The sequence below is a fragment of the Chanodichthys erythropterus genome, chromosome 2 (assembly GCF_024489055.1).
Source record: "Chanodichthys erythropterus isolate Z2021 chromosome 2, ASM2448905v1, whole genome shotgun sequence".
NCBI classification, from domain to species: domain Eukaryota; kingdom Metazoa; phylum Chordata; class Actinopteri; order Cypriniformes; family Xenocyprididae; genus Chanodichthys; species Chanodichthys erythropterus.
The window spans coordinates 17,852,874-17,872,772 of record NC_090222.1 but is presented as its reverse complement, the minus strand read 5'-3'; the positions used below and the strand labels follow the sequence as shown (position 1 = coordinate 17,872,772).

At 36.3% G+C, this 19,899-nt stretch overlaps 2 protein-coding genes across 6 annotated transcripts; one reads left to right on the top strand and one right to left on the bottom strand.

Moving 5' to 3' along the window:
• Positions 1–102: 102 nt before the first annotated feature.
• isoc2 (isochorismatase domain containing 2) lies at positions 103–7,460 on the bottom strand. Its single transcript, XM_067403173.1, has 6 exons — positions 7,107–7,460; positions 6,503–6,627; positions 4,309–4,521; positions 4,135–4,205; positions 3,680–3,797; positions 103–576 (listed from the first exon to the last, which is right to left on the bottom strand). Coding segments are annotated over exons 1-6 (594 nt in total). The 5' UTR covers positions 7,108–7,460; the 3' UTR covers positions 103–510.
• A 640-nt stretch (positions 7,461–8,100) lies between these two features.
• On the top strand, positions 8,101–19,892 carry u2af2a (U2 small nuclear RNA auxiliary factor 2a). 5 transcript variants are annotated; one of them, XM_067403076.1, is made up of 13 exons: positions 8,101–8,582; positions 9,428–9,584; positions 9,677–9,783; positions 10,387–10,538; positions 10,744–10,860; positions 10,970–11,138; positions 11,240–11,319; positions 12,364–12,486; positions 14,298–14,405; positions 14,531–14,782; positions 14,875–15,080; positions 15,400–15,513; positions 17,245–19,892. In XM_067403076.1, exons 1-11 carry the CDS (start codon positions 8,534–8,536, stop codon positions 15,007–15,009), a joined length of 1,449 nt encoding a protein of 482 aa, XP_067259177.1. In that variant the 5' UTR covers positions 8,101–8,533; the 3' UTR covers positions 15,010–15,080; positions 15,400–15,513; positions 17,245–19,892. The 5 variants fall into 5 exon arrangements, with proteins under 5 accessions (XP_067259177.1, XP_067259205.1, XP_067259195.1 ...); XM_067403104.1 differs by lacking the exon at positions 17,245–19,892 and having other exon boundaries at positions 10,970–11,108; positions 14,319–14,405; positions 15,400–17,216; XM_067403094.1 differs by lacking the exon at positions 17,245–19,892 and having other exon boundaries at positions 10,970–11,108; positions 15,400–17,216.
• Positions 19,893–19,899: the final 7 nt, after the last annotated feature.

Genomic DNA, 19,899 nt, shown 5'->3' with positions numbered 1-19,899 from the left:
TAATGTTAATTAATGTACTAATAGATCACTACTAATTCAAATCAAAAGCTGTATCTGTTAATATCATTTCAAGGACTTGATCTAACATGAATAAACAATGAAGAGTTGTATTTTTATTAACTAACGCTAACTAAGATTAATAAATACTGTAACTAATGTATTAGTTAATGCATTAACAAACATTAAATAGTGGGATTTTACTGTAACTGTTACCATAAATGGTGTAAAAATGCTGACTGTTAGTTTATGATATCTAATGCATTAACTCATGTTAACATGCAGACCTTATTTTAGCATTACCAACAACTCTTACTGTTTTTCTGACACTGAATTTTAGAACCATCTGACTGATTTGAAATTTTAAATATTTGCATTTCCATGGAAGTAAATATTTAATTGAATACTCAAATGTTCAAAGATCACATGAGTCCAACAGGTTCAGAGAGCAGTTTGTGCTGATTTTTAATAATTTATGTAATTATGTCTGCAGGGTGTGGTGTGTGACTGGCCCTATAGAGAGCTGAAGAAGGCCAGCAGGCCTGTATCAGGGGAGGGGTGAGCCAAGAGTTTCTGGATCTGTGTGTGAAAAATGAAGGAGGACAGGTCAGAACATGAACAGAACAATAGTCAAACGCAAACTTAATCAGCACAAAATCCCATCTACCTTAGCACTTCCTCATTATGCTCTCATTGAGACACAAAGAAACCTACAATTACAAGCAGGGATAAAAAAAAAAAAAAAAAAAAAAAAAACTGGTAACACTTTAGTATGGGGAAGAATTCTCACTTTTAGCTAGTTGCTTATTAGCTTGCATACTACTAGAATATTGGCTGTTTATTAGTACTTATAAAGCACATATTAATGCCATATTCTGCATCCCTAAATCCTACCGAATACCTAAACTTAAATGTGCCCTAGAACTTCATTTTAAAAGATGTAATATAAGTCTAAGGTGTCCCCTGAATGTGTCTGTGAAGTTTCAGCTCAAAATACCCCATAGATTTTTTTTAATTCATTTTTTTAACTGCCTATTTTGGGGCATCATTAACTACGCACCGATATATAAGTTGCGGCCCCTTTAATTCTTGTGCTCCACGCCCCTGGAGCTCGCACTTGCCTTGAACAGCATAAACACAGTTCAAACAGCTAATATAACCCTCAAAATGGATCTTTACAAGATGTTTGTCATGCATGCTGCATGCATGTGTCGGATCATGTGAGTATAGTATTTATTTGGATGTTTACATTTGATTCTGAATGAGTTTGATAGTGCTCCGTGGCTAAAGCTAACATTACACACTGTTGGAGAGATTTATAAAGAATGAAGTTGTGTTTATGAATTATACAGACTGCAAGTGTTTAAAAATGAAAATAGCGACGGCTCTTGTCTCCGTGAATACAGTAATAAACGATGGTAACTTTAACCACATTTAACAGTACATTAGCAACATGCTAACGAAACATTTAGAAAGACAATTCACAAATATCACTAAAAATATCATGATATCATGGATCATGTCAGTTATTATTGCTCCTTCTGCCATTTTTCGCTGTTGTTCTTGCTTGCTTACCTAGTCTGATGATTCAGCTGTGCACATCCAGACGTCCTGCCCTTGTGTAATGCCTTGAACATGAGCTGGCATATGCCAATATTGGGGGCGTACATACTGTATTAATGATCCCGACTGTTACGTAACAGTCAGTGTTATGTTGAGATTCGTCTGTTCTTCGGAGGTCATTTAAATAAATGAGATTTATATAAGAAAGAGGAAACAATGGAGTTTGAAACTCAGTGTATGTCTTTTCCATGTACTGAACTCTTGTTATTCAACTATGCCAAGGTAAATTCAATATTTAATTCTAGGGCACCTTTAACAACTAACTTACTAACTATTAATAAGCAGTAAATTAGGAGTTTGAGGCAAAAGTCATAGTTAACAGTGAATATGTGTTCCCCATACTAAAGTGTTTCCAAAAATTTTTAATGTAGCCAATGCAAATTTTGTGCTGAATTCCATGATAGCATCACACAGTTGCTGTAGATTTGTTGGCTGCACATCCATAATGCGAATCTCCCATTCCACCACATCTCAAAGGTGCTCTATTGGATTGAGATATGGTGATTGTGGAGGCCATTTGAGTTTAGTGAACTCATTGAGTGCATTTACATGCACGTTCTTAACCCGATTATGCTTAATAAACCGACAATGCATGTTTTCATGTAATCGCGGTTACCCATTTTCTTTTATCGGAGTAAGGTCATAAACGGCTTAAGCAAGAACCTGTCGGAACAGGTAGTTTTTTGCCTCTTACCCCGATTTCACGCAGCATGTAAACACATTAACCTGCTTTCTGTCAGCTTATTGAAGTACGCATGTGTGATACGTGACAGAAACGCCTCCTTAGTGCAGATTTAAACACACAGCGAGCATTTTGCCGGAAAGGAAGAAGTAATATCACAAACTCTTTCAAGACCCAGAAAATTGTAAAAATGTGTTCTCATCTCTCGTGCCGCAGAAGTAGAAGTGGTTCAGTCAAAACGCTGCATCTGTAACTGCATGAGAGAATAATATATGAGCCGTAAGTTTCTTGCTGACATGTAGAAAGCTTTATTTAACATCACAATTGACATTACATATGGAATACTCAGAGTCAGATACGCAAATGATTATTTTTTGACGTCACTACAGGGAAATAACCCGATTTATTAATAAAGTCATGTAAACATGGTTTACTTGCATTGTCAGTTTACTGGTTTACATGTAAAGGGGGAAAACTGGTTATTTCAGTAAGTTGATATTTGTGAGTTATCAGCTTACTGGTGAGCATGTAAACAATGCTCAGTTGGTACTAAGGGGAAATAAGAAAATATCAAGAAAATATCCCCCACACCACCAGCAGCCTGTTTTCATGTTTTTTTTTTACACCAAATTCTGACCCTACCATCTGAATGTCACAGCAGAAATAAAGACTCATTAGACCAGGCAACACTTTTCCAATCTTCTATTGTCTAGTTTTGGTGAGCCTGTGTGAATTGTAGCCTCAGTTTCCTGTTCTTAGCTATCTGGAGTGTGTTCAGAGATGTTCTTCTGTATACTTTGGTTGTAACGAGTGGTTATTTGAGTTACTGTTGCTTTTCTATCAGCTCCAACCAATCTGGCCATTATCCTCTGACCTCTGGCATCAACAAGGCATTTCCGCCCACAGAACTGCTGCTCATTGGATATTTTTGGACCATTTTCTGTAAACCCTAGAGATGGTTGTGCATGAAAATGAATTCTGAAATTCTCAGATCTGCCCTCCGGGAGACCCCTTTCAAAGTCACTTAAATGACCTTTCTTCCCTATTCTGATTCTCAATTTGAATTTGTCTACATGTCTACATGCATTGAGTTGCTGCCATGTGATTGGCTGATTAGATATATGCATTAACGAGCAGTTGAACAGGTGAAACTAATAAAGTGGCGGTGGTGAGAGCATAAATGCATATGTATATACACACACACAAACACATTTTAAATTTCTTGAATTAAAAATAAGAAAAGTTATATATAAATTATAAATATATAAACATTAATATGCACAAGAAAAAATATGATTGATTTAGAATAGATGATGACAAAACACCTTCAAGGTTTAAAAGGATTAAAATATGGCTGACAGACAGGTTGGCAGGTACCTCTTTAAAGTTGGGGTGCTTGGCATCCTGCACTAGTTGTAATAAAACTCCCTCTGTAGTGGTGAGAAACGCTCCACTCTGCTTCAGTCGTGACAGTGCAAAAAGACGATCTGTCTGACTGAAAAACAACAGGCAGATGTGTTATCAAAACATTTTTGACAATCACTTAAAGAATTGACTTATAGGATGCATCAGATTTTACAAAACCATCTCATCTGTAAGCAAACACTGAAATTCCTCCAGTTTCTATAGACATTTAGAAACAAAGCTTATAGATGCCATCCATCATTTGACTTGAGTTTGTGTTTTAAAGGTGTGGGTGTGAGTCAAGTATGTAGGTGTCTCATGTTTGCATTGATTTAAAACAGTTTTCATTACTTATCACATAACTCTTTTCATAAGATACATGAATATCACAACAGTTTTGTATATTTTAAACAAAATTATTATTGTACCTTCGAGAGGAGACAGCATCTGCCACAATATGGACCTCCATGCCTCGCTCCAGGAGATCATAGGTTGTACACTACAGTAAAACAACTAGCTTAAAGATCATGATCAGGAGACAGTATGTGTCTGTGAAAGTAAAAAGTGCCATGGCACCGGTTTAAACACCCATTTGACGTTACCGCGATGCATGCTTGAGCCTCAATGCCACATAGTATGACTTGCTGAGGGTCTCCCAGGCTCTTGAGTGAGCTCTCGACACTCTCCGTCAGCATGGAGAAACTGGTCTTTGTGTGAGGCTTCAAGCCCTCGGCCCCCAGCTCAGGAACAGTGGGGCCCAGACCTTTAGGGTACTGCTCGGTTAAAATCTGAGGGATGTTCAGGATTCGACATGCCTGGAAGAGAAACGTCCATTTAACTGCCAAGATCATGTCCATTTAATTGCTGAGATTTAAATGGATATTCCTCTGGTATTCTTCACTTACTGTAAGGGTCACATTTGTGTTTCCCAGCAGTCAAAACAGACACGAACACAATAAACCTAACATTTTTTGATGAATGAATGTCCAATATTTTGTTTCAAAAACATTTATTCTTTAATATTTTGTATTTTGAGGGGATTTAATGGTACTACAAAAATCAAAATATTCACCTCTAAATTATAAACATTATATATATATATATATATATATATATATATATATATATTTCAATATATATATATGGATAGTTAGACAGCTAGTTAGATATAGGCTTGTAGGAGTATTTAAATAATAACTTTATAATTTATTATATACATATATACAGTGGCATGAAAAAGTATGTGAACCACTTGCAGAATCTGTGAAAATGTGAATAATTTTAATAAAATAAGAGGGATCATACAAAATGCATGTTATTAGTACTGTCCTGAGTAAGATATTTTACATAAAATATGTTTGCATTTAGTTCACAAGACAAAACAATAGCTGAATTTATTAAAATAACCCCATTCATAAGTATGTGAACCATTGATTCTCAATACTGTGTGTGGTTACCTGATGATCCACGACTGTTTTTATGTTTTGTGATGGTTGTTCATGAGTCTCTTGTTTGTCCTGAGCAATTAAACTGAAGAAAAATCCTCCAGTTCTTGCAGATTCTTCAGTTTTCCAGCATTTTTGCATTTTTGAACCCTTTCCAGCAGTGACTGAATGATTTTGAGATCCATCTTTTCACACTGAGGACAATTGAGGGACTCAAACTCTTAAACTATTAAAAAAAACCTTCAAACATTCACTGATGCTCCAGAAGGAAACACGATGCATTAAGAGTCGGGTGGTGAAAACTTTTGAAGAGGATGAAGATGTCACAATTTTTCTTATTTTGTTTAAATATTATTGTTTTTCATTTAGTACTATCCTTCAGAATCAACAGAAGATACTTGCATGTTTCCCGAAAGACAAATTGAGTACAATTTACCTTGATATTTGAATTCAAAAGTTTTCACCCCCCGACTCTTAATGCATCGTGTTTCCTTCTGGAGCATCAGTGAATGTTTGAAGTTCAGCGAATGTTTGAAGGGTTCAAATATGCAAAAATGCTGGAAAACTGATGAATCTGCAGGAGCTGGAGGAATTTTCTGAAGAACAGAGCTCAGTTTAACTGCTCAGGACAAACAAGGGACTCATGAACAACCATCACAACACATAAAAACAGTCGTGGATCATCAGGTAACCACACACAGTATTGAGAATCAATGGTTCACATACTTTTGAATGGGGCCATTTTAATAAATTCCGCTATTGTTTTGTCTCGTGAACTAAATGCAAACATCTTTTATGTAAAATATCTTACTCAGGACAGTACTAAATAAAAAATAACATGCATTTTGTATGACCTCTCTTATTTTATTAAAATTATTCACATTTTCACAGATTCTGCAAGTGGTTCACATACTTTTTCTTGCCACTGTATTTAGACATTAGACATTATCAAACACTGATTCATCATGGCTGATTTATAGATTGTAAACAAACAAAAATTCACTGTGTTTTCATATTTCCCATTAATTTCCTATTACTGTAATTTTACAGTCAATTTTAAGAGACAATTTAGCCTTTTCTAATCATGTCCATGATTTCTTGTGTTCAAATAGCAGTTTCGTACCATTGCGATGAAGTAAACAAAAAAAACAAAAACAAAAACAAAATTCAAAACTTACATTTTTCAGTCTAAAATGACAGAAGACAACTAACTAGAGGGATATAGATAATGCATAGAAAATCAGATAGCTGACGAGATGCAGTGATGACAGCACATTAAATATATGATGATTATAGATTGTGTTGTATGAATACTGCAGCAGTGCTCATTAACTGAAGGTGCTGATTGTACCTGTAGCAACCTTGCGGCATTGCTCACGATGTTTGTGAACTGGAAAACAGTGGGTCTGAACTTCTCCTGAATGTCACACAGTAACAGCACTGAGCCTTTGGTGGACAGCCTGCCAATTCCTGCCACTGAGGAGACAACCAGATAATTATGTATCACATGCAAACTGTATGTCTTTGTGCCTTAGCAATCTTCCAGGGGGCCCCAATAATTCAATTTAGTTATAATAACATAATCTTAATTAAAATGCTTAATCAAAAAAATAAAGATGCAAATCTGTAAAACTGCTATAATATTTTTGAGTTTATTTGTTTTATTACAACAGAGGTACATATTTGCTTAGGACAAAGGGGGGCCTTGGAGTTGAGAACCATTGCTGTATTACATTTTACATTACTTAACAGTGTAACAACTCCACCTAAACTATAATGAAAATAAAAAACCAGCATGTCTAAAACGCTGTGTAACAATAAAAGTGAAAGTACGTAAGCAGTGCTCCTGCTGTCCTGCACGTCATTGAATCCTTCTCATAAATCATTAATACAAAGTTTTCAACCATAACACTGCGTTGATAAGAGTTCAATGTCATTCAACGAGCAGTACTTACTGTTTGCAGTGTAATATGAGGGAGTCTCAGACCTCAAAGATCAAGTGAAGATAGATCAAGTCACCGTGTTTTATAGAAGTGTCCAATGCTCTTATTAGTTAAAACTCTGGAGAAGTTTATATGGTAATAATGAGTGAGCCGAGCACAACACTAACAGATTCATAGAGGACAGCAGCGCACAGAATGCAGATACAGCGACTCGACACAGCACAAAGATATATCCTAATATCTACATGTGCCCTTGAAATATTTTCCTTGATTAATATTACAACAATGCAGCACAATTCGCTCGCTGTTACATTACACAAACCTCCAGATAAGAGCCCACTAGTGGCGTTTCGCTCGTGATTTTGAACAAATCTTTCAAATGAACGATTCAGAACGAATCGTTCACACCAACTAGCTCCATTCAAAGACTGATTATGGCAAGAGCCAATAGAATTCGAGTAAGTGCTGTGAATGAGAATTTAATTGGTTGGGCCTACTCAACGAACACGCCCCCTTCACTGAACGAGTCGGTGTTTTGAGACTCGGACGGAGCAACGCTGAACGAGTCATCTCGTTTGTGAACGAACTGACTGAATAATGCAGATGTTGAGTAAATGACTCACTGGCATAACTCTAACACAGAACAATACACTCGCCAGCACCCTCTGGCGTAACGGTGTCGATCACGCAATTTGAATGAAACAATGTAATGAACAGATTCAAAAGATTCGAGTCAATTGTGATGAATCAAAATCCCTGCCACTATTCACTGCCTATATATGAGCAGATCCATTAGGGGGCGCTGTAAGTCAAAACAATACAGTGTAGTTTTTTTCTTTCTTTTATTGTATTAAACAGCTGAACATGTGAATTTACATTTTATGATTTTAAATGCATATACACAATATTAAAATCAACAACAGTAATAGATACCCGTTATATGGTAATATATTTTAATGGCTCGAAATGTAAAATCGACCCGGAAGTGTTTGGGAGTGGCCACTGACCTTAGTGGGCGCACTCTCACGGCCTTGGCGTTTCACAGAGATTTTGTGGAAAATAGAGGCTGTATTTAACGTATCTCGATGTTTTTGAGGAATACATGAGCTCTTCTACGAGCCAAGCACTCGTTTATTCCAGCACATCATCTGGTGCATGTGTGTTTACTCTAGGTCTCTTTGAAAGCACATTTTCCTCATGCTTGTCTTTGTATGTTCTGAGCGTTTCTGGAAGACTCCAGCTCGACTCCTGCTGCTGTTATTAAACTCCGCTTTGCTTTCCCAGGGACGCATTTTTCCCTTTCAAAAACTAGTTTCTTAACGTTTTACGCTTGGTGTGAACTTTATTTTTTTTTTGTTTGCGAGATATTCGCAGCCAACGAATTGCTAGCTGCTTAGCTAGCCAGCTTCACTCAGTCGGCGCGTTGGAGCAGCTGAAAAATGTCAGATTTTGACGAGTTTGAGAGACAGCTAACCGAAAACAAGCAAGGTGAGAAATAAAGGTATAATTGTGATGAAAGTGAGGGTTTGGTCAAGTGTTAAAGTTGATGCGGTAGTGGTCAGTGAGTGGGTTTGTTTCCCTGGATGGTCCTGCAGCCAGAAGGGTGGTCTGCATCATATTGCACAGAAGAACACCAGAAAAATGCAGTGCTGTTGTGTCTTATGTGTACTGCAAACCTAATGTGCACAGGATGTGTGTTAGTGTGATGTTTTCACAGAGATATTGAGCTTTATGTTTATGTATATATGTATGCAATAGTATTAGGTTAGAGCTAGTCAATGTTAAAACGTTACCTGGGCATAGGACACAAATGTGATAGTTTAAACGGCATTTGTTATCTAGTTATATTTAGTTAGTTCACCCAAAAATTAAAATTCTGTCATACCCTCATGTTGATTCAAACCTGCATGATGTACAACTCAAAAGAAGATATTTCGAAGAATGTTTGAGTTTTGGTGCTCACTGATTTCCATTGAATGGACTAATATATATTTCTCAAAATATGTTCTTTTATGTTCAGAAGAAAGTCATAGAATAACATGAGGATGAGTAAATTATGCCGATTTTTACATTTTTGGTGACCTGTCTCTTTAAGGATTTAGATAATGCAGTGACCATTTCAAATAACTGAAACTTTTCCCCCACCAATAGATGGTCAAATGTCAAAAATATATGCTCTCATAAATGTGCAAAATACTAATTTCACCCATTAAATATTACTTTTAACACATCTTATTTCTGACACTGGTGATTAATTAGCAAGCAGATATCAGTTTTTAATAAACATACATGAAATTTTTTTTCATGTTTTGCTTTGCAACTCAAATGTGCAGCGGACCGAGACAAGGAGAACAAGCACCACCGGCGCAGTGGTTCGAGAAGTCGTAGTAGAGACCGGGACAGGAAGAGAAGGAGCCGGGACCGAGACAGAGAAAGGAGAGGAAGCCGAGAACGTCATGGAGATAGCAAGGACCGCAGACACAGACGCAGGTATGTGGGGTAAAATTCTTCGGGGCATTCATGAAAAGAGCCTGTGGATTTTCATATGCCGTCATTGTTGGTTTCTCTTTCTCCCTGTGCAGTCGCTCTCCACACCGCGAGAAGAAAAAGATTAAAGTGAAAAAATATTGGGATGTTCCTCCTCCTGGATTTGAACACATCACACCCATGCAGTACAAAGCCATGCAGGGTAAGAGTCTGTTTTTCATTAATTCCTTCTCGCACCCTGTTTATGCCTGCAAATATGATAATGATGAGGCCCTGGACAACGGTGAATGGGTTTTGAATCTTTCTGGTTATGTGCTGCCTTAAAGTTGTCTCTCTGAACAATTTGTAAAAGCATTCAAATGTTTGGGATCAAACATTTTTATAATAATTTAGAAATTACTACTTTTACTCAGCAAAGATTTATTAAATTGATCAAATGTGACTTTAAAGACAGTAAAGTATGCTGTTGTTTTGAATTTTTTCTATTCATCAAAGAATCCTGAACCAAAAGTATAATTTTCCAATAAAAAATATTAAGCAGCACAAGTGTTTAATATTGTTATTGATACTAAATATTTCTTGAGCTCTAAACCAGAATATTGCAATGATTTCTGAAGAATAATGTAACACTGATGACCAGAGTTATTCAGCTTTGCCATCACAGGAATACATTACATTTTATAATGTGTAAAAATAATTATAATAACATTTTAAATTACAATATTTCACAATATTATTTTTGAACTGTAGTGTACATATGCCTACCATATGTCTAACATACTTGTAAACCTTTCTTTGACTTCAGCTGCTGGTCAGATCCCGGCCACTGCTCTGCTGCCCACAATGACCCCTGAGGGTCTGGCTGTGACCCCAACACCTGTTCCTGTCGTGGGCAGTCAGATGACTCGACAGGCCCGGCGACTCTACGTAGGCAACATCCCATTTGGCATCACAGAGGTGAGGTTCATTATTATCTTTGACATCCATTAGTATTTTGGTGTATTAGAAGGTGTGATGATCTTTCCGTCATCATTATAATGAATCATCTGTATTCTGTTGGAGTGCAACAGATTTTTTTTTTATGCTTTGCTTTGTTCTTGCTCCAGTATGATAATAGCAGTGCTTTCTGTCTTTTTTTTTATATATTTATATACATATATAGGAGTCTATGATGGACTTCTTCAATGCTCAGATGCGTTTGGGTGGCCTGACACAGGCCCCAGGAAACCCAGTCCTTGCTGTTCAGATCAACCAGGACAAGAATTTTGCCTTTCTAGAGGTCAGTCTTCATTCTGAGCAGTAGAGCTCAATTTGTAGATCCTCACATAAATGATTCAGAACGTTTTGGGAGTGTAATTTGAATGTTATTTTTATGTTTGGTAATACAGTTCCGCTCGGTGGATGAGACGACACAGGCCATGGCATTTGATGGCATCATTTTCCAGGGACAGAGTTTGAAGATTCGCCGACCACACGACTACCAGCCTCTGCCCGGCATGAGTGAGAATCCCAGTGTCTATGTCCCAGGCACGTCACTCTTTAGCTCCCCCAATTCTTGTACGCTCAATGTTTTGCTCTCTTCAGTCATAATTTTATTGAAACTTTAGTGATTTATTTAATGTGGATCATTGTTGGTCACCCTCTGGTTCTCTTTGTAGGTGTTGTTTCCACTGTGGTGCCTGATTCGGCCCATAAACTCTTTATTGGCGGTCTGCCAAATTACCTCAACGATGACCAGGTTTGTGTTAAAATGGCATTATGTGGCAGCACGTGCCGGGTGCTAAGCGTTGCTGAGTTAACTATTGATTGGGAACTGATTTCCCAGTACTTATTATTTGCCATTATTTTGAATTGAATTAAAGTAGAATTGTTTTTAACAATGGTATTTGCATAACTTGGCATGGCTTGTTGTTTTTAGTGGCTGTGCGGTCCTTAACACCTGATGACAACACCATCTACAACAATGTGATTATGATAGCTTTTGATATTGGCATATATGCCAATCTTTTTACTGTGATAACGTGAAGAAGCGGGTTCATATTAATTTGAGGAATCTGGTTAATTATTTTATGCTCTACTAAAGGAAATATAAACATTTTTCATGCTCCTCAGAACAGATGGATCAATGATATTGAACTTTAAAGCCTTTAAGTTTACATGTTTGCAGGGTTGCCATGTCTACGTGACAAAACTGGCCCATTGGCCAATCAAAAATAGTCCAAATATCAAATTCAAAATATGTCGTTTGGATACCTGTTACACTGTTATGACTTCTACACAGATTCAACTTGAAAATCACCATTTAGTATTAATCATAGGCACAGTCTGTTTTCATAAAGGAGCTCACATGAGCACAAGGGCTCCCTATCAGTTCCCCTCCCTCACAAAACTTGACATTTAACAGTTTTATCATTGGTAGAATATAAAATATTTTACTCAAATATAATTTATGCAGTATGTCAAACCCGTGGCAACTATTTAAAAGTAACCTAATTGCTCAAGAAACTACTTGTCATTGTGAAAAATTTATATAGGATTTTAAAAACTCTATTTTAATGACAGTTTATGAAAGAAGTATCTTTGCTCACCAAGGCTACATTTATTTGACAAAAAAATACAGTAATATTGTGAAATACTACAATTTATAGTAGTATTTATTTTATTTGAAAAGTTTTTTTTTTTTTTTTTAGCAGCCAATTCAGGTCTATGAATATACACACACATATGAGTATAATATTTCTATAAAAAATAATTGAGTAAATAATTTTTCTCTGTTCCACAGGTCAAAGAATTGCTGACATCGTTTGGTCCTTTAAAGGCCTTTAATTTGGTCAAAGACAGCGCTACAGGCCTCTCTAAGGGCTATGCCTTCTGTGAATATGTTGACGTCAATATCAGTGACCAGGTGATGAAAACGCAATGCATTAAAGCTACACCATAGGGCTGCACGATATTTGAAAAAAATTACATTTTTTGTTTTTTGCGATATAAAAAAATATTTCACCAGATGACTTCAATAGCTCTATTTGGAAAGAATGAATCCTTCTTGAATGATTGGGGTTAATCTGCATAGAAAATAATAAACAAATTACAAGCATAGATCAATACAATAGAGATAAGATACAAATGAATTAAACAGTGCTTTGTTTTTCAGGTAAGTCTAACCATATTCAGGTTCAGAAATTGAATAATCAAATGTAAAATAACACTGCATAGTCTTCACTGTATAAATTAAATATAATTAATCTTTGGTTAAGCTGTAAAAGTGATTTTCTCTTTGTGTTTTGTTGTTTGAATAGCATTAATGACACAGATATACTTTTAAGACCAAATGCACGGATTTAATATAGTTATACACATTTTCTTTCTCAATTGTTTACATTCACCTAAGCTATAAGCTAGGGCTGGATGATTAATCGAAAAATAACCGTAATTTTCCCATGTCGGTTATTTCGTTTTTTTAATCCTGTTAATACTTCCCCCTTAAAAACATTACCGCGTGTGTAGCCACGTGACTCCGCCCTGTCCAGTCAGTGGCATAAAAACAAAACACATAGTGATGGTGCGCGAGCAGTGAGCCTTGCGTCTTCACTAAACTTTGTCAGTTGTATTTGTTTTATGGTTTGGACATTCAAGCGAATTTAGACGATCGGATGTGTATTATTATTATATTGAGCTACCGTGCTCGCGCAGCTGCAATTTGGCATGAACAGTCATACAAACAGTAGCTGCGCAAAACGTGAAGATCGCGCGCACAGAGGAACAGAAACTAGTTGTCAGCGCTGTCCTGTGATTTATCACTTAAAGTAGCTTAGAAACTCAAAACATATTATAGCATGTAGTTTTCTACTTTTGAAGGAACTATTTACAACCCACAACCTCACAATTAATAGAGAGACCGTATGACTAATTCACACACACAATCACTCTGGTACTGTGCTAATTTATCTTTATCTTATTTACAACGAGCAGAAACCTGCAAGAAATGTTTCAAACCATAGATAAAATAACTGCTGATAGTGAGCCACGATGTCAGATCACTCTTTCAATCATATTTACAGTACAAACCTTGTCAGTGAACTATGAGGGCAAAAAAAAACAAATGGATGCGTAAGAGAACACAATTTGGTGTTCGTGTGCTGTTTGTGCAGCTTGAGCGTGCAAGTTCCAAATTGAGTTCTCTTTTGTCTTCTTGCACTTGAATGGTATAAAATCACTTGAATGTTTAAACTGACACAACCTTAAATGTGCAAATGATAAACTTTCACACTATGATGGTTAAACTTTGCAATTAATCTGAGAAATCATATGCATTTCAAACCATGTTGCTTGGTTTGTACGAATCAACTACGATCCTTATACTTGATATTGCATATCCTGTAATGTGACTCTTGCAGATTTGCACATGCAATATCGATGTTAAAATATATCGTGCAGCCCTACTACATAATGAGTCTGTCAACTCCCAGAAAATAACAAAAGCTTATACAACACTGTCTTACACATTACTTGACACTTATCTTTGACCTCTGCATGTTCTGTGGTCTCCATAACATTACATATATGTACATATTATATATACTGTTTAACATGGACTGTATCTGTAGATCCATGAGAATGAAATAATTTAGCCAGGATTTATCCATGGGCTAGAACAGGAGATGAGCTAGTGGCGTGTCAGAGCTGTTGATTGACACCCATGTTAACCTCTCCAAGGCACACTGTTCACTATCACAGGCCATCGCGGGGCTAAACGGGATGCAGCTGGGGGACAAGAAACTCCTGGTCCAGAGAGCAAGCGTCGGCTCCAAGAACACCACACTGGTGAGGGACAGTGTGAATATGTTTATCAAGTATTGAGTACCTTCCTGTGTGGTTGTGCTGAATGTAGGCCACATAGACCTTATCTCCTATTTCTCACTCTCGTCCCCTCTTTCTTTCATCTGAAGACGGGTATAAACCAGACCCCAGTTACCCTTCAAGTTCCAGGTCTCATGAACAGCTCGATGACTCAGATGGGCGGCATTCCCACAGAAGTATTGTGTCTGATGAACATGGTGGCCCCAGAGGAGCTACTGGATGATGAAGAGTATGAGGAGATCGTGGAAGATGTCAGAGACGAGTGCTCTAAATACGGTCAAGTCAAGAGCATCGAGATTCCACGCCCTGTAGACGGCCTGGAAGTTCCTGGCACTGGAAAGGTTCGATAACTACATGTACATTTGAATTTAAAATCTTAAAAGTAACTTGTTAACTGTTGTCTGTTTTTTTTTTTCCCTCCTCTTTGCCTTAGATCTTTGTGGAATTTATGTCAGTGTTTGACTCTCAGAAGGCAATGCAAGGCTTAACAGGAAGGAAATTTGCCAACAGAGTGGTGGTGACTAAATACTGCGACCCTGATGCCTATCACCGCCGCGACTTCTGGTAGAAACGGGACAGAACCGAGAACGAGAGAGACGCAGATGGTGTGATACCAATCTCTCGGAAACCCCTTATTTTGTAGGTTTATGAGGTCTGAGACGGTGTGAGCTTTTTTTAAAAATCTGGCAGACTAAAAACATGACTTGTGATTGGTCAAAATGTAGCGAACCAATTATTTGTCATTTTTTTTTTTTTTTTTTTTTTTTTTTTGATGGCAACATTGAAGTATGTGCAAAGCTTTAAGATGGAAAAATGGACCGTACTATGTCATTGTCTACAGAAAATGATACAATTAGACATGACACTAATGTTCCAGCTTAATTTTGGCCCATTGTGATTTTACGTGTCAGTTTTTTTTTCTTCTCAATGTTAAATACCTGCTCTATCATCTGTACAGCTCACACTTTGAGCCAGACTGGTCAGATAGGAGTGGGAGGAGGATGTAAAGGAGCAAGTGAGGGAAGAGAAATGATGACAACAACAAAAATGAATGTTACACTCAAACGAGAAGGTGAGAGGGGGTATTTGAGGAGAGAAGTGTGTTATTTTTTATTTAGGCTGTGAAAAAGAGGTTTCCTGTGTAAAAATGTAGAGTTTAAAAGGCCAGAGGAGTTGTTTTTGACACCACGTGTATGAGGTAAAGCCGCTACAGGCATCCATCTTGTAGAGGGTGAATATTTCCAATTAAGTCTATAATGTCTTCTATCTTCCCTCCTCCTCTCTTTTTTTCCCTGCTATTTCTCCTTCCTTTTATAATAGTTGTACTGTTTCTTGTGAACCCTATTTTCCTGGCCCCATCTAACCAAATTTATACACAGTGAAAAAGAAACTTGTCTCTTCTTTTGTTTTTTTGTTTTCTTTTTATACATTCTGTATCTAACTGTCCACTGCTGTTTTTTTAAAACTGTAATAAGCTGAGTTGATTTAATACAGTGCATTTATGTATGAGGACCAGAGAAACAATCTGGTGAAATAAACCCAATGCGTTTGAATTGAATCGCTACACACTGCATCTGTATTCTGCCAGCAGATAGTGCTAACAGGCACTGCTTACTTCTAACTAGTTTAACTCTGATACGGTATCCGAGTATTATGAGCAATGGGTCAGTCTGTAGTCAGTCTGTTTTTAGACTTTGGGGAGGGGGGCTATTATTTGTGGATGGGGTAGGGTGTTGTATGTTTGTTTGTTTTTTTTTCTCAAATAAAAAACAGGAAAAAATATCAGTGAAATATGTTGATTACAGATACTCATGTGCGTCTTTGAGTTGATTGGAAATGATCAAATGCAGAGAATTAGAGATTGAGGAGCAGAATGTGCTTCACAAATCCAGGAGTATGAAACTGAATAAAATGCTCTGCGAATACTGGGAAAAAAGTTGTTTATTGGGTGGTTAATTTTAATAGAATATAATAAACTGCTTTTAGCTGCTTGGCAAGGGTATATGAATATAATTTTTATTATGTAGAAAACAAATTGCATAAGTAGTTAAAACATGGTCTCCTGGTCTCAGTCGTCAGTGTCACAACTGTGGACCACCTGATGCATGTTGTGAAAAAAAATTCTGAAAATATATTCCAAACCTATTGACCAATACTTCAAGGAGCCAGGAAAAATTTGTTCACAAGCTCAACAGTAAGGATTTTTTTTTTTTTTTTTTTTAAATCTTTGGTTCAGTCAGCCCAGTACTTCTGTTTACCATTTATGTGCTCTCCCACAGAAGAATGAACCACTTTTATGTATTTACTATAAGTTATTTTTGTTTATACAACTTTTTATTTTACACTTTAAATTAATCACCTGCAATGCCAATAAATTAAACACTTTTGCAGGAAAACAATGGCATATGGTACGAAACAAAGTTTTAGTTTTTGCACCTCTTCTATGTTAGCCAGCTAGATAACATTATCGTGGTAACAAATCAGCAGTTTGCAACAATGTTGAATGTAGCGTTGGGGGTAACGCGTTACAAGTAACACGAGTTATGTAATCGGATTACTTTTTTCAAGTAACTAGTAAAGTAATGCATTACTTTTAAATTTACAACAAAATATCTGAGTTACTTTTTCTCATTAATTTACTGACACCTTTCCTGTCCCCATGTTGAGAGAAATCAGGAGTAAGTGAAGAGGCGTTGTGTGCGCTGTGTAAACATTGTGGTTATTCTAGACTACTAGTAGACTAAATGTGAGCATAAATTTACTCATTTACTTATACTACCTATCCTATTCTTCTGTATTCCAGAATGGCAGCACAGCTGAAAGGCTTGTTTGTTTGAACTGCGCCCTCTACTGTACAGGCGTGAATCTGCATCTCCTTCAGCCTGAGGCTTATTCATTTCACTTTTGTAGAAGGGCCTTTACATTTGCCAAAAATAAAACTTTTTTTGTTGTTATAAAAATAAACAAACAAATATCCCAGCCCAGATGCATTACTTTCTATAAGAAGTAACTGTGCAACGCAATTAGTTACTTTTAAAACTAATGCATTACAATATTGCGTTACTCCCTAAAAAAGTAACTTTCCCCAACACTGGTTGAATGTGACATTAATGGGACCAAGTTTTATCAAGTAAATATTATACTCAAGTGTAGTTTTATATTCTGCTTTGTTCAGTGAAATAGTTCTCATTCCTTTGGCGAGATCATACCATTTATTGAACAGCTTTGGCTTTATATGAATAAACAATTACTAATGGATGGATAGACACGTTCTGTTAGCTTATTAGTGACCATCTTTATGGCTTCATTATTTTCACCTATGCCCCCAGTATTATGTGTTATAGCCAGCTCTCTAACCATCTTCATTTTCACCCTTTTTCTTTCTCGCACATCTTTGATTTAATGCCATTATAACTTTCTAAGCTACCCTATCAGCTGCTCTCTTTTTCCTTATAAACAGTCCTCTCTCTCTTTTCTGTCTTTGCAACTGTAACTCCCACGCTCTTAATGTCATTAACAGGTGCTTGTCCAAAATAGACCCCTTGCCTATACGCGCACACGCAAACATCCATGGATCAGTTGACATACACCCGACTTTATTTCTCGCACACATGCAAAACTGTGTGACATACGCTGAAAAATTAAAAATCTATCCATGCATAGAAAACTACTCTTGCTTGGACCATCTACTCATGCTTAAGCTTTCATACATTAAAAGTATCTTCAACTTGATTGCATGAGCCACAGTCCCACTTTTCTCCACCCTCTCTTTCTTTTTTTTTTTTTCTCTCCTGCTCTCTTTGCGTCCCTCCTTCTCCTACTCTCTCAGTTGAGTTTCATGTATCTAGTCATCAGATCTGCACTCACACAGAACAGGTCAGGATTTGATTGCTCTCACTGTTGCTAAAGCTTGATGGCTTTTCAATGCACTTACTGCACACATGCATACTGTCGTAGTTTAATAAAAATCTGTGACACAAGCCTTAAATTTAAGTTTTATGTTGTGCAGCTTATAAAATTATTTTATTATGCTCTCAGGAAGAGTGATTGCGCATTTGATAACTTCGCAACTTTTATTTATTTTTGTCTAAAAATCAGAATCTAAAATGCATGGATGTAATGTATTATTTCTGAACTGCTACAAGTGTAAATGATTTTGTATATTAACCAGAATTTTAAAAAAGATTTAAAATTTAGCATTTTATTGCATCACATAATCACATCAGTGTTAAATATGTAACTTGATGTGTCAGAAGTTATGTTTGCATATGTCTAACTGTCTGATACACTATAAACATTTAGGCAGTTCCACTGGTCTGGATGTAATTTTTTGTGATGAGAGATGTTTATACATGGCTTCTGGAGTCTATATCGTAGATCTAGTGTGCGAGTTTTGGGGCTGAAGCCCTGTTACTTTAACATGACATTCTGTTTCTTTTATTCTGTCTGACAAAATTGTCTCTTATCTGAGATGTGAGCCCCTTAGGAATGGGTGTAGACTTTTCCCTTTTGAGGCAACAGCTAGCAAAGTATAGTATACATATTATATTAGCGTAACTGTTTTGAAGAAAGTTTTGACAGAGTTGGGGTAATTTAAAGTGCTGCGACGGAGGTAGAGATGATCTTGGTGGGTTAATTATAGCCTGTGTTACATTTCCATGTCATGTTTAGTGTTTTGACAGTTATATCTCAAATGACTGTACCTTACAAAACATGGCCCCCAAAACTTTTACTGAATAACTAGTTTCATGTCTATGTGTGTAGTCACACTGCAGATTTCTTATTCTGGATTGTTATCTTGTTTTCCACTGAAATAACAGGCTTGTTTTCTGATATAAATTGACTTAAAGCTGAATAAATGGAACTAAGATAATTTTTCTCACCTTTACGTGTATTGTATTGTATTAAATGTAAGATTTTATTATGTTTTCGAAAGAATTCTTTTATACTCAGCAAAGCTACATTTATTTGATCAAAGCAGTAAAAACTGTAAAATATTGTAAAATATTTCTATTTTGATGTGACACTGTCTTCAGTGTCACATGATCCTTCAGAAATCATTCATGCTGTTTTGGTGCTAAAGAAACCTTTCTTATTATCAATGATGAAAATAGTTGTGCTGGCTAATATTTTTGTTTTATTATTATTGTGGAAAGTTTCTTTTTTGGAGTTATAGATGAATAGAAAGTTTACATAATTTATGTGAAAAAGACATTTTACATTTTGTAACAAAGTAAAAGTCTTTAGAGTTACTTTTGATAAGTACTTTTTGAAAAACTATCATTGTCTTTAAAAAAAACAGTTGTGTATACTTAAACTATTTGCCTATGGGCTAATAAAAATAAAATTAGTTCAATATTCTCTGTAATTTTGCATAAGTAAAGTTATCTTGTATACCTATTTTAACATATTATTATTATTATTATTATTATTATTATTAAAGTCGTTTATTTTTGCT